General features: G+C 36.3%; 1 protein-coding gene across 1 annotated transcript in view; it reads right to left on the bottom strand.

The window, feature by feature from the left end:
* The window catches only part of LOC134794307 (chymotrypsin A-like), a 188,326-nt gene that overhangs the window by 90,317 nt on the left and 81,810 nt on the right, over nucleotides 1-16,199 (bottom strand). The window contains exons 2-3 of the mRNA XM_063766071.1: nucleotides 3,201-3,320; nucleotides 749-874 (exon numbers count right to left, since the gene is read on the bottom strand). Coding sequence (XP_063622141.1) covers nucleotides 749-874; nucleotides 3,201-3,320 — 246 coding nt within the window. The remainder of the gene's footprint in view (nucleotides 1-748; nucleotides 875-3,200; nucleotides 3,321-16,199) is intronic.

Raw genomic sequence — 16,199 nt, 5'->3', positions numbered from 1 at the left:
TCCCCATTTCTGGTAACTGTGTCGACACGGCGACGACTCTGCGACTGGAATTGTGAACGAAACAGACGGTGTCGACACAAGATGTGTCTACACCGTGTCGTAACGGCGACTGAAAATGGTTGTATTGGCTGTTATTTATTGAGTTTTTTTCAATTTGACGATAGTTCTCAAATTTCTTTTTACTTAAATTATAAATTTGTAATTTGATTATCATTGTTGACATTGTATAATTATGTTTGCATGCGAAATTATTGACGATCATAATGTAAATTCATATAGATTAGCGTAAGAATAATTTATACTGTAATTTATCATTATGAAATAAATAAACTAAACTAAACTAAACTATTTACAGAACAGTTGTGAAATTACACGATTAGGTATTTCGCTAGCTTGGTTTTAATACGTAGGTACCATAAAATATTACAACTTTGCCTTTTCATCATAGCTTTGCTAACCGAGGATTGAGAGATTTTTAGTTTTAATAGAAGCGAAACAACTACTTTTTCATTTGTATTCTTTTTGCCAGGCTGTACGACTGCTGTTCTGGAAGTGAAGTTATATTGTGTTTGTGAGGGTATTGCCGAGCCGGTGTTTATGTTTAGGTGTTACATAGTTACATGATTACTAATTTAACCAACACTATACTATCTAAAAAGAGACAAGATTTTTCAAAAACTCTGCTGGCTGAATGTGAAAATGTACCTATACCTAGGACACCTAGGTAAATATATTGAACGGTTCTTACCTGTAGCACATTCGTTACGGCAGATTCAGTGCATATGAACTTGCCCATTCTTTTTTTATGTATACGTGAACAACGGGAAGTAGGTATCAGGCGTAGTTTAGCATACAATAATATTTCTGAGGGTTCCTGTAAAGAAAAATAGTGACATAATTGAATTGACCTCATATGGTAGAATGTGGCTTTTTATTGTTACAATATATCATGTTCATAATTTATAATCAGACATAGAAGTTATTGTGGCAAAGTCTTAATTACTTTTCTCTGTATTCATTTTTAAAATAAATTGTACTACATGAAAGGCGCGTACCAAGACGTCCTGTTACCATGACATCTTACGACAGTTTAGCGACCGTAACGCAATGTGAAAATCCATTGCTTGCTAAACATGACTTTAAATTAAAATTTCTCCTAAATTAAGAATTTTGAACCATCGGGACCACTTGGCGGTAACTTTGGGTACTCCAAGGAATCTTCAGTTTGATTTTTTTGCTCTTATTACGGGGCACACTCTGTATAAGTAGAGTGATTGCAACGGCGCTGCTATCTTACGATAAATAAGTCGAATGAAAGCGATTCTGATGACCATCTTTCAACTATTTGGCTATTCATACGACACTCTTACGATATTTTTTTAACTAAAAAGCAAATAGAAGTCCGCCCAAAACGCGTCGAGAGAACGATCCTTCTTTCGACCTTTTACAGATCTATCTCTCGACCACATAGCTGAAAGAGAAACGTAACATGCTGCCTTTCTTACGACATAATTTGCTAGTTGGGCTGAAGCTACCTAACGAACTTGAACTTACCTACCTACCTACGATTTTTCCCTAAAGTGTAATGTTTTCACGGACGTCACACTAAATCAATAGGTAGATTCGTTAGGTACCTTCAGATGCCCGAAGGGCAAACCGCCCAGAAACAGGGGGCTTCGCGGGGCTCCGTCTAGTTAGGTAATTTGTGAGGGAAATGTTTTTTGAAAAGAAACAGTGTGTTGGGACTATCCAAGAAATCCAGATTTGATGGACACCCCAGCGTTTTTCATAGTTTTGACGTGCAGCGCCACGCGTGGTAAATTAAAGAACTAATTCGACCAAAATGCCGCGGCAAATTACAAACGGCGCTAGTAATGTCATATAGTACATTTCAATGCAAGTGAAAGTGTGAAAAGTATTTCGCCTACGGCTCATAAAAGACATCTCGGGACTCGTAAATAATAACACTTTCACACGTACATTGAACGACGTTTTTTAATACATTTGCGAAAAAATCACAGTAAAACAAATATTGGTAACATGAGTATTACACTTACATTTACGAATTTTCCCTTGAACTTGAATGATATTGTATATTATATATTATTCATCACTGTAAACTACGTTCAGTGTTGATTTACATTGCCTCAATTAATCACATTAACTCATTTAATACAAAAACACTTTTACACTTGCAATTTAAGATAATTATTATGATACAACTAAATTTCAAGTGAAAATGGCGGGCGCCGGTTTTACTTTTTAATTTTTATTTTTTTCTGTTAACGACAGCCAACGTGGCAATGATAGTTCCATTCAGCCAAATAATAAAAAAGTTTTTTTAGTGAAATATCGTATTTTCTAACGTTTTATTTATATAATTAACAAATAAATATTTACTTTATATCGTGTAACAATACTTTTACGTACGTAATAAATGTCCAATGGCAAAATAAATATATATCAAGTTTTGGAACATCCAAACTCTTTGGTGTGGACGTATCAAATACGGTCAGAACTCAGAATTAAATTTAAAAAACTTTTTGAGCAACTGTATTAAAAAGGTATTTTACAAAATGCGGACCGTTTATAATTTGCCTTCGGCATTTTACAAACGGCGTCGTCATTTTACAATCGTGAAAGCGTTTGTAAATTGACTACGCCGTTTGTAAACGGCGGATTCTTACAAAATGCCTGCGACATATATATAAAGTAAAAAGAAGTTTATACATATCTAATACCTTTAAACGACCAATGTTTCTAAACTCTCGGAAACGGCTCTAACGATTTCGATGTGCTATATGGGGATTTTCGGGGGCGATAAATCGATCTAGCTAGGTGATATCTCTGGGAAAAGGCGTATTTTGGAGTTTTTATATGTTTTCCGAGCAAAGCTCGGTCTCCCAGATATTTCAAATAAAATGAGATCCATGTCATAATAATCCAATTTTCAGCGATGGGCAAGCCAATAAGTTACAATGTGCGATCAATAGGTACAAGTATCTGACTAGTACAAGTCCAAGACATTAAATTAAACTGTTTCAGCACAACTGCGAGAGAAAGATGGCTTTTTGAAAACCATACACTCAAACTTCCATCACATTTTCGTGTACACATTTTTGATATCATTGACAGTGCCGTTCTACCTTAATCACTTTAATCGAATTAAATGACTAGGTATTGCTAAACATTAAACTTACTCTATCATTTATTCTTCCCCAGCCTGATGCAAGGCACTCCATAGATCCGTAGTCCATATCACGCGAGGCAAGGGGCATAGTCTTTACATATCCGTTAAATACAAACGGAGTTGCTGTAAACTGTAAAAAGAACTATAAAAAACCATTTCAAGTAATTTTCTGAAATCATTTTATTTATTTTTTCAAGTAGAAACACTATGTATTTATATTTTTTATTTTTTTATTAGCCTATAGGAGTGTCCTACGGCTAGGCAAAGGCCTCCCCTCTTTCCTGCCATTTGGTCCTATCCGATGCACACTCCAGCCATTCTTTACAAAATGTGTCAACGTCGTCCCGCCATCTCCGTTTTGGTCTTCCTCTGCCCCGAGATCCATCCTGTGGGACCCAGTCTGTAGCTAGTTTGGTCCAGCGCTCCGGTTGCATAATATTCATATAATTGCCTGTAATTCCTGAGTGCTTAGGGAGCGCCATAAGCCCTCAGGAAATTGCATATATGTACTTATGTACTATGTACTTAGAAAAACTCGACCCATGCCGCCATGACCCGGGTGGCCGAGGGGGTTAGTAACCTGCCGCAACGGAGGACCTGGTTCGATTCAAGCCCTGGGCACTGGAGGCCTTGGTCACTTTTTCTTAGAATATGACGTTTATTTCGGTTTAAAAAAAACTCAAAAGCTGATGATGTAGACATTCTAGGTTCTTATTTTTGAAAATAGTTTTAATTGCAATATAAGAAGGTCAGTAGGTATCAGGAGAACAATATTTTTCAGACGGCTTTAATTGCTTTCTTTGCGCTGATTGGTTGACAATCGGCCAATCACCACGTTCACAACACTTTGACTGTCTTTGACCGGTTCAGAAGAAAAACCGGGCAAGTGCGAGTCGGACTCGCGCAAGAAGGGTTCCGTACCATAATGCAAAAAAAAAAAACAAAAAAAAAGCAAAAAAAACGGTCACCCATCCAAGTACTGACCACTCCCGACGTTGCTTAACTTTGGTCAAAAATCACGTTTGTTGTATGGGAGCCCCATTTAAATCTTTATTTTATTCTGTTTTTAGTATTTGTTGTTATAGCGGCAACAGAAATACATCATCTGTGAAAATTTCAACTGTCTAGCTATCACGGTTCGTGAGATACAGCCTGGTGACAGACGGACAGCGAAGTCTTAGTAATAGGGTCCCTTACCCTTTGGGTACGGAACCCTAAAAATGGGTATCGTCTTGGGTCGTCCCATTCGTTTTTTGTCAAGTTCTTAAATTAGTCCTATTCTGCTTTCGTCACGCATTCTACATTCGTCAAGTTCATCGGTGGTCTTTTTCATATTTGGTTATATTTGGTTGTTTGCCTTTTTCTTATTTCGGCTTATTCCGGTATTGTCATCATGTTCTTTGGGCATGTTCGATGTTAGTCAATTTCTTTTTTTGTCTTATTCGTTACTAGCTGACCCGGTGAACTTCACCTAGTTGGTCCATAAAAAGTCTGCAGCGGATTTGATAGCCCACGCAGTGCAAGTGTCATTTATACGTCACAATTTCATAGAAGTTTGACGTTTAAAATAACACTTGCACTGCGAGGGCTATCAAATCCGCTGCAGACTATTCTTGGTCTGACTCTAGGTACATGTATGCATTTGTTTTTTTTTGCACGTTAAATACGGATTATACGATCATTGTATTACAGCCATTATATCAACAAATACGTATACGTGCCTAAATATCTGTTGTATCGGTTCACTATTATATGACTTGTACGAAACAGGCAACATTATACTAAAATATGTCAATGTCTTGCATTCAAATAAGCTTGTGGAATATAACGCGAAGTTTTCAAATTATCATTACACACATCTTTGATTCCAAAATAATCATCATTTTCGAATTCTGCACTCCCTGAAACCTATAAAACGACACCCATGACGACTTTCATGACAAAGTGCACGGCAGACATCTTGGATTCCAAAATAGTCATTATTTTCGAAACCGGTACTCCCTAAAACCTACAAAACGACACCCATGATGACTTTTATGACAAAGAGCACGGCATCATTTTCGAATTCTGCAGTCCCTAAAACCTATAAAACGACATCCATGATGACTTTTATGTCAAAGTGCACGACAGACATCTTGGATTCCAAAAGAGTCATTATTTTCGAAACCGGCACTCCCTAAAACCTACAAAACGACACCCATGATGACTTTTATGACAAAGTGCACGGCAGATATCTTGGATTCCAAAACAGTCATCATTTTCGAATTCTGCAGTCCCTAAAACCTATAAAACGACATCCATGACGACTTTTATGTCAAAGTGCACGGCAGACATCTTGGATTCCAAAAGAGTCATTATTTTCGAAACCGGCACTCCCTAAAACCTATAAAACTACACCCATGACGACTTTTATGGCAAAGTGCACGGCAGACATCTCGGATTCCAAAATAGTCATTATTTTCGAAACCGGCACTCTCGTAAACCTATAAAACGACAACCATGATGACTTTTATGACAAAGTCCACGGCAGACATCTTGGATTCCAAAACGGTCATCATTTTCGAAACCGGCACTCCCTAATACCTATAAAACGACACCCATGATGACTTTTATATCAAACTGCACGTCAGACATATTTGGATTCCAAAACAGTCATCATTTTCGAATTCTGCACTCCCTAAAACCTATAAAACGACATCCATGACGACTTTTATGATCAAGTGCACGGTAGACATCTCGGATTCCAAAATAGTCATTATTTTCGTAATCGGCACTACCTAATACCTATAAAACGACACCCATGATGACTTTTATGACAAAGTGCACGGCAGACATCTTGGATTCCAAAACAGTCATCATTTACAAAACCGGCACTCCCTGAAACCTATAAAACGACATCCATGACGACTTTTATGACAAAGCGCACGGTCGACATCTTGGATTCTAAAACAGTTATCATTTTCGAAACCGGCAATCCCTAAAACCTATAAAACGATACCCATGATGACTTTTATGACAAAGTGTTTGGCTCCCATCTTTTTTTTTACGTACAAAAATGACCCCCTGTCAACTTTCAATCGAGATTTAATCGAAAATTTAGCCGATTAATATTCAGATTAATTAAATTTCAATCGTATGTTAGGTCGACTAAATTAATCGTGAATAATTTAATCGACGATTAAATTTGACGATTAACTTCTTTATTCGATTAATCGAATAAAAAGTTATTCGATTAATAATCATCTGTGGTCAAGTCATTACATTTCCGTAAATTGATGAAAATCGACTAAAAAAAACGATACAATTAAAACAAAAACCAAATGACAATAAAATGAAATTCGATGTGAAAAAAGGTTATTTAATAATACAAACAAATAATACAAAGTTGCAAAAATCGGCCTTAAAATCGATTCGACTAATTCGTTTATAATCGCTACATTTGACAAACGTAAACGTGATGTAACCTTATGGTTAGCCTCATCACTAATAGTGCATGCATAAATATAAATATGTCAATCCGTTGCCATTACTGTCACTATTTTACAATTTTAAAATCTCAAATACGGCGTAAACCTAATATTGTGGATATATCTTGTCGGTTCGGAACCCTTTTTTTAAATACGTTATTTAATTTGAGGTAAGAGTTTACCGTATCGACGGGATGAACATCAAATGTTTGACAGGTAAGATACCTAGGAAAATTTTGTATGGGAATGATTTTTCTTTCATTATTTTGTTTTCGTCAATTTTTTCAATGGTTTTAACAGTTATTCTGCTGTTCTGGGCCGAGACTAATCCAACAAATCAAATCAAAAATCATGAAAATCGGTCCAGCCGTTCTCGGGTTATGGGTGCTGGAACAAACACGACTTTGTTTTATATACCTATATAGATTCGTCCTATCGTATTTGGTCTTATTCTAATTTCGTATTTTTCTTATTTAGGCTCTTTTGAAATTTGGACACATTCCTTATTGGTCCCGTTCGATATTCGTCCCATTCGATATTCGTCCCATTCACTCTTCGTCTTGTTTTTTGTTTTGTTTCCATAAACAATGATCTTTTTACTTAAAATATTAATTGAAAGTACACTAAACAATAATACACATGTAGGGGAGATCAGTCCAAAACGGAGACACGGGGCTTACTCCATCGTGCACTGCCTGGTCATAGACCAGGGCACGGCAGGCTACTTAGATAGATTCAGACTGATAAAAGCTTTGGTAATTGCTGTCAACCTTCTTGGTAAGTTTGTCAACTCGCAAAGTAAAAATGTCTAAAGTAAAACTGTAAGAAATTGGCCCGTGAAGGCTGTACTGGTTGGGAACCTGAAGAACTATGACTATGTTATGTTTATACTATATCATGTGGTCCTTATTAAAGCACTAATTAAACACATGACGTGTAATTTTTAAATAAAAATAAGAAAAATTAAAAAGACAATCGTCAAATATGGCCAAAGATGACAAAGACTACCAGTGAAAGTGACTAATGAAGAATATGATAGAATACAGAATAAGACAAATTAAGAACTTGTCAATAACCAAATGGGACCGGCAACGAACGTGGCGAAAAAAAATTGACGAATAATGAATGAGACTGAAAACGAGATAGACTAAGATCGAATATGGCCTAAGAAGATAATGACGAACACCGGAATAAGCCGGAATAAGAAAAAGGCAAACAACAAATATGACTAAAGATGAGAACGACCACCGCCGATACTGACGAATGTAGAATGAGCGACGAAAGCAGAATAGGACTAATTTAAGAACTTGGCAAAAAACGAATGGGACGACCCAAGACGATACCAAAAAATGATAGTGCATTTAATTATATATTACTAATATTCAGAAATTACATGTCTGTGAAATCATCACGTAAGCTGCTTTTTAGCGCTTGAACTCTTAATACAAAAAACGAATTTGAATATTATTAAAAAACTGTAAATAAGCGAAGTTTACAATGACTAAATTTTCTTATAACTTATTAACTTAGCCTACTTTTGTGAATTACTAAAATTAAATTGTTTAAAAATATTTATAACCTATAACCTATTGTTTAATAACATGGATATCCACATACACCTACAGAATAAACGCGAAGCAATATATTGCTTTGAGTTACCTATGATACCATAGTATTATAGGCCTAATGGCCTATCTATATAGGTATCTCAAAAGTAGCGCGGTGATTTTGTAGCAGAAGATAGCTGAGTTTTGAAACTGATAACTAGTACATGTATTACATCTTTACTCATTTAACATTAACAAAAATCTGCTTCATGCAGCAAAACCTTCAATTCGCTTGTACCTGACCTTATTAAATGTGTACGGTAGACATACAATTAGTTACCTTGCAGAAGTCATAAAAAACACTAATGTTTCAAATGAAAGCACAATAGATGGACTTGTGTTTTCGAACTACTAATAAGTAACAAATAGATGGGAGAGTTAGTTCGAAAACACAAGTCCATCTATTGTGCTTTCATACATAACATACATAAGAGACTAGAAGACTAGAAATATCTAGTCTCTTCAACAATTTACTCGCATTCAAACAATATACATTCACAAAAGAATGCGAACCGGGTGGCAGAGAGGCTTGGAAATAAATCGGACTAGGGCTAGCGAAAGACGATTGATGACATTTACTACAAAATAGAATGGACATTTTATTTTGATCAAATGATCAAAGTTATATTAAGATGATAAAAGAATTATGATCATTTAATCATAGTTATTTTATCATCATAATTTAGCCACTTACTATCATGGTTATGTCGTTCTTAGGAAACCAGTAACCACGGGGTACATGGGCGCTTGTCATTCTTCTCCACTGCTCAGTACCATCCTTGTCAGCTTGGTATTGTGCTTTGTTCCGTAGGGTCCCCGCCACGACATACAACTTCATTAAGCTTTTCATTTTATACCTGTACCGATAAATTATATACAGTGTAAGCTCTATAGCTACACTCAAGGGACCGGGCGTTTTTTGACGCTATAGAGAGTTTAGAGATAAATTAATATAAAGTAAAGCAGCTTAGCAAACTAATGTCGACGTTATAGGGAGTGAATCATTATATCGAATATCGAGTGACGTTGGAGTTTACAGTGTAGGTATTAATAGTACATTACTACAGAGGCCGGGACGAAAGGGGTTGCCGGCCGAAGACATATAGACGGCCGAGCGAAGCGAGGCCGAATAGGTCTGAGCGCGGGCAACCCCATTTCCCGCCGAGGTATGTATAGTGCTTTTCTCAAACATGCAATTAAATAAATAAAATAAAAAATCCACGAAACCCAAGTTTTATTTATAGAAAAAACTAAAAGTAAACTACACCCAAAATATAACCAACACGTACCTATATCATTATCACGCGTATGTTTTACACGAGTCGTGTATTTTTACTACCCGTATATTTTCATGTATCTTTGATTTTTTCGCCTTGTATCCGTCTGAGTGTCGTTTTCGTCACATAAGTTTACATAGTCTTTCATGTTGATATCATGTTTCACATACATCGTTGCTTTATGCATGGAGTAAATAAGTATAATTTCCATAGTGTTGACGAATTTGTAGTTACATTCATTTAAAATATGCCACAAAACTGTTTCTAATAAACTGTAAGCCATTTTTCTTAGTTTCTCAAATAATAAAATTGCCATAAGCAACCATATACATACTTCGTCTTTGACTTGGCGGTAGAGGCAGTAAGTTATTAAAATCAATTCAGCTTACGCTGCCAATTCCAACACCTACGATTACAATTAATATTAATTTCATTATTTCGTCGAAACTCATATTAAAGTCAAAAAATCAACAACGCACCATAAATCCAATAAAACAGAATGAATATTTTTCAACTTTGCCTCCATAACAATTTAAAAAATATAACTACGCGTGTTTGAGTAGACCTTTTTACCGCTAACGTTTAGATGAAATATTTTAAATGTTTTTATTTGTGTAGTTAAATTTATAATTTAAAATTATAAAATTATAGAATGTATTATTTATTAAGTTCATGTTGATTTTATACAAATAAAACTGCAGATTATAGCAAACATTGTTTTTTGTTTTTTTTTATAGGCGTAGTGGCAGAGTGTCATTACGAACCATAAAGCAAATACTGCCTCTAGTTTTTTTTTACTGGATGAATGCCACGATGCTGTGTCACAAATATCTGTGAAATGAAAATTAAAAAAGAGGACTTTGCCGGCCTAGGTCTGCAAGATGTGTATGAAATTCCATTAACGACCTTTTGTCCTAGCCGCACCTGAAACGTCATACTTCGCAGCCTATTATAAGGAACATAACATCAATATTTCATTGCATGTTTGAGAAAAATTAATTATACTAGTAGTTCGCCCCGAACTGAGAACTCGCGGTTTGCCAAAAAATATATAGAGCGACTGACTTTGTTGCACCTACTTACTCGTATAGTTCGACATAAAATGGTAGAAAATAATTTTCAAGAAAAAAACATGACTTCTATAGGGCCGGTGAAAGATTATTGTACATAAATGTTGCACTATGTAGAAAAGGAGGTAAAACCACCCACTTTTCTAGTAGGTAATGAAAATGCTTGATTTTCTGATGAAAATACAAAAATCTCTATACGCATGCCTTTAAGATTTGAGGAGTTCCCTCGATTACTCGTGGATCCTATCATCAGAACTCGAGCTTGACAAAAATGTGGCTTAAAAACTTAACTTGCTTAACAAACATAACGAAGAGGACAAATCGCCAAACGTGAACTATGCTTCGTTGAAGAGTTCCGTTCTGATCATCATCAGCAGTTCCACTTCATCAAAATTTGATTATCATGAATAGTGGCACAACTCAAAATGAAATGCTATTGCATTTAATATTCTATCTTTTACTAGCAAGATTTAAAATCGAACGGCATTTCATTTTGTTTTGTACCACTATTCATGATAAGCAAATGTCACTTTTTTGAATGTATGTGCTTGATTTGTTGATAAAACACATAAATCACTATATGTATGCCTTTAAGATTTGAGGAGTTCCCTCGATTCCTCATGGATCCCATCATCAGAACTGGGTTTTGACAAAAACGGGACCAATCTGTATGCATAAACATACAATCAAAAAAAAATTTTCTAAATCGGTCCAGTAATGACGGAGATATGGAGTAACAAATATTTAAAAAAATCACAATCTAATCTCCTCCTTTTGAGATTTGGAAGTCGGTTAATAAATGAGGCCGCCACTTTCTACGTAGCTGTCACATTTTTGACGTAAAATGCTTACACACAAGGGTTATCGTCCCATAGAAAATTTGAATATCGCACCTTTTTCTACTGACAAAGTTGGTTGACCGACTATAGTATGGAAATTTTAGAGTTCCATTTTATTTAATTTCTACTATTTTATGTTTCAATATAGGTGGCAATGGATCAAAAATCGCGTGGTATATTACAAGGTCTGTGGAGCCCTTAACTGATACTGTATCTGTGGTAACCCGAAATATTTCCTGTCAAATGTCAAATACCTATATTATGTTTATTTTTATCTTGCTAATTATTTCAAAATGGTAAATTTAAAAACGATATTATAAAAGTGCAAGCCGAGCACTTTCATTTGATACCAAACTCGACCACACTTTCTTGCAAAAAGATGACCAGAATAGCAAGACCCCTCACAAATAGCTTTTTAGCCTTCTAAGCTCTTCTAGCTCAATAACCCCTTGATCGAGCCTGCTCATAATTTAATGACTAAAATATAATGCCCTCAACTACACGTTTACCCAATTTCATTTAAATTAGAACAAATTTACTTAAGTTCTTGAGTATCAAACTATCCTCTGATAGTTCAGCTTAAAAACATCGAAATGCCGGGGCGTGCCCCTAGCCAGCCGCGTGTCCCAAGTCGAATGTAAGAACTTCGTTCGCTTCGCTCGCTCGTTCGAAAATTTAATATGTCTTGGGATTATGTTTGTGATCGACTCACAAATCTGATGGTTTTTTCTTTAAAGTGATGCATGCTGTTATTGTTTAGTTCTAGTATACATAATCCGTACTAATATTATAAAGGCGAAAGTGTGTCTGTCTGTCTGTTACCTCTTCACCGTTAAGCCGCTGAACCGATTTAGTTGAAATTTGGTAAAGAGATAATTTGAGTCCCGGGGAATGACATAGGATTTTTTGTCGGAAATCATCCCTGAAGAGAGTTAATGAATTGCCTAATAATTGAAGTAAGCAATGCGCGAATTGAATGATTGCTATTAGCATTATCCAGGCGCTATACCTACTTTAGCTGCTGTCACTAATTCCACGCAGACAAAGTCGCCGGCCAAAGTTAGTAATAATATAAATGGATCAAGCTTGTAGATAATATTTTACATTTGGAAACATAAATTATAAAATATGTATGAACTTTTCAGTTTTGAGTAAGTATAGAATAAAACTTTGAACTTTACACTACGCCGCGTCAAGTAAAGATGCCATTAATACTTCAGAGATCAGATAGGTACTTTATAGGTTGGAGCATGGGTACCAAAAAGTTCGCAGCAGACTAGTCACTTAAACGTCAACCACATTGTAAGCAAGTAACAGAACTGGCTTAAAAACGCCTTGCCAGACGTAGGCTACAGCTAATTATCATCACGTTTGCGGCTGCGCGACCGACAGCGCGCTAAATTGCCGTTCCCGCATCGCCGCTGACGGCGTCGCGCAACCGCGCGGTAAGTGCACCGCTTAAGCAGGCCACTGACGAGCCTTCCAATTGGATGCCGTTACAATGGATTCATCCAAATGGACGGCATCCTAATATAAAGGCACCAGTACACAATGGGCCATCGCCGGCCACTCCAAGGGACGCATTTATGCGGTAGAGGGAGCAAGTGATATTGCTATCTCATTCTACCGCATGGCTGCGTCCCTTGGAGTGGCCGGCGATGGCCCATTCTGTACTGGGGCCTTTAAACATTGTACGTGATTTGGTGCACAAGCCCTTAGCTTGTACCGAGGCGAGGCAATGCTGCTCGGAAGCCGGTAAGATAGCGGTAGTAGTATGAAATTTCCTAAAAAGAATGAGATTATGTCTAAGATACGTTATAAGGAATATCTACCCTCACCTTTTTTTTATTTGTGATAAGAAATAAAAATAAATCTTTTTCTCCTTCCTAGCCTTAATCACATCATTTGAGGTCGGCTCTCCTAGTAATTCTTCGCCGGGGCTCGTCCTATCCTATATAGGACGCATCCTACCTATTTGCAATGTGTCAATGTGAATATTATCTACCATTTGTTTCTTATCATTATCACAAATAAATTACATACAAGGGTAGATTTTCCTTATAACGTATCTCCTAATAATTGAGGTGGTGCTGGTCTAGTGGCGAGCTTTTTGGTATACTGCACTGCCGTGTTACGCGCATCTCATGTAACTTTAAAAGTTGAGTTTCGAGATAATTACGTTTAAAGTTTTAAAGATTCAAATGCTGTTATCGTTGACGGTTCGTCGTATTTTTTTATTTTTTTCTAATCTATATGTAGGAAATATGGTCACAGATTAGGCCCTTTAATTTTTTTTTCGCATTATTGAATAGTTTTCATTTTATTCGAATTAAATGATTTCGCATGATCCAACTCTTCCATACTATAGTGGTCACACGAAGTCATGTAAGTCAAGTTACATGACATACGCGTGATAAAACGTGACACGTTTTACTATACCAATATTGTTGTCGTATAAATCAAGCGCTCGGCCAGTCATGCCTAACTCCGGTAACTTAAGAAACAATGTTGATATTTTGGTTGTGTCAGCCATACAACTCAAGTTAACTGAGTTGTGCCTGACGCCATCGGCAACAAAATGAAGTTACATGAGTTAGCCATATGCTTTTCTCAGTAAATAATGAAGATTTTCAAAATTTTCTTTTAGAAGATATATATTTAATGGTTTTTAAGACGATTTAGACTGGTTATCCGTAACTCATGTAACTCGAGTTAACGGAGTTTGGCGTGACACGGCAGTGCATACTTATATCAACTTACTTCTTAAGCATTTTTTCGCAAACGTTTCCCTTTCCTGTTACACAGTGTGCTGCTGACATAACCTTGTTCTCCGCGATCACAGAACCGCCGCAAAAGCTCTTGTAATACTTATTTCTGATGGGTGCTTTCAGCGATACCTTCAAAATACAGCCGTCGTTGTCAGTAGTAGTATCGGCACTTATGTTAATTAAATAGTTGTTTAGTTGAATTCAGGGCGTTCAGGTACCTACCGAGCAAATTCCACGACCATTTCTTTCGGCGGTCTTTGGGCTTACGTCATTGTCAACATTTAAGAGACTTTCATGGAAGGTATTATATAACTATACTCGTGTAGCAGTCACCCCAAAATGTGGAGCATAGTGGGTACGTCAAAATAAAGGTACCTACGTTTAAAAACTTGAAAAAAAAAACCGGACAAGTGCGAGTCGGATCGCCCACCGAGGGTTCCGTACTTTTTAGTATTTGTTATTATAGCGGCAACAGAAAATACATCATCTGTGAAAATTTCAACTGTCTGGCTATCACCGTTCATGACCCAGTCATGCAAAGCCCGGACGACGGCGGCAAAAATGCACTTTTCACTAGTGCTATTAAATATCGACTATTCTATCGACATCCATACGAAGAATTTTTGAATCAGTAATTTATTGATCAAACTTATTATCTTACATGTCAGGTTGTTACACAATATTACATCAGGTACCTAGGTAAGCTTATTATACAGGGTGGCCCATTTAGATGGATCAGTATGGGAAAATCTGGAACTATAAGACATATGTACGACGATCTCTTCTTAGGAACCATGTCATCGATTTTAGTAATAAGAAAAACTGCATTCATACATTTAAAAAAATATGTACTCAGTATTGAAAAAAATGGTGGTCATTTCGAAAACTTACTAAAATAAATTAAAAGATATGAAAACAATGCATTTTATCCATCATTTCAGATATCATGTTTCATAGTAACATTTCCTGCTTAAGACCTACACAATCGATATCTAAATAGAAATAGTGTTAGGTTAGGTTTATTTTTCAAAACGTCCTGGTTCGATTCCCGAGCTGAGTACACATTTTTTTTAAATATATGAATGAAGTTTTTCTTTTTTCTTATTACTAAAATCGATGACATGGTTCCTAAGAAGAGATCGTCGTATGTCTTATAGTTTCAGATTATCCCATACTGACCGATCTAAATGAGCCACCCTGTATAATAAGCTTACCAAGGTACCTGATGTAATATTGTGTAACAACCTGACATGTAAGATAATATGTTTGATCAATAAATTTCTGATTCATAAATTGTTCGTATGGATGTCGATAGAATAGTCGATATTTAATTAAGCACTAGTGAAAAGTGCATTTTTGCTCCCGTCGTCCGGGCTTTGCATGAGATACAGCCTTGTGACTGACAGACGGACAGACGGACAGACAGACGGATAGTGGAGTCTTAGTAATAGGGTTTTACCCTTTGGGTACGGAACCCAAACTTACTTAAATAACACTTGCACTGCGAATGCTATCAAAATCGTTGGAGACTTAACTTGGTCTAACTCTACCAACTTTGGATGTATGAACACATTTTACGGAAGCATAAAACCGAATAAATGAATAAGAAACGGAGACACTTCGCTCGCTCTTTCCGCTCGGAATACATATTTTTTATGGTATTAAAGGTGTGTTCAAATATATTTGGCCACTTTGACCGTCACTAATTCACTATTTGATGTTGACTGTACTACGCCAGAGATCCTACCGGGAACCACGTTCGATGTGTTGCTTCCCTGTCACACTTACGTATGAATTTACAAGTGCAACAGAGAGGCAACACGTCGAACGTGGTTTGCGGTAGGACCTCTGGCCTCCACGGTCAGATAAATTATATTTTTCGTAAGGATAAGAGACAGAAAACTCTTTAAAATTAGGTGTTAGTTATAAGTATTAATAAGTTTTTGGCAAAAATTTCATTTTTGGTACAAACTTTTATCGC

This window comes from Cydia splendana, chromosome 10 (genome assembly GCF_910591565.1).
Source record: "Cydia splendana chromosome 10, ilCydSple1.2, whole genome shotgun sequence".
Classification (NCBI taxonomy): domain Eukaryota; kingdom Metazoa; phylum Arthropoda; class Insecta; order Lepidoptera; family Tortricidae; genus Cydia; species Cydia splendana.
Note: the sequence above shows the minus strand (reverse complement) of the source record. Positions and strands in the feature narration are given on the sequence as shown.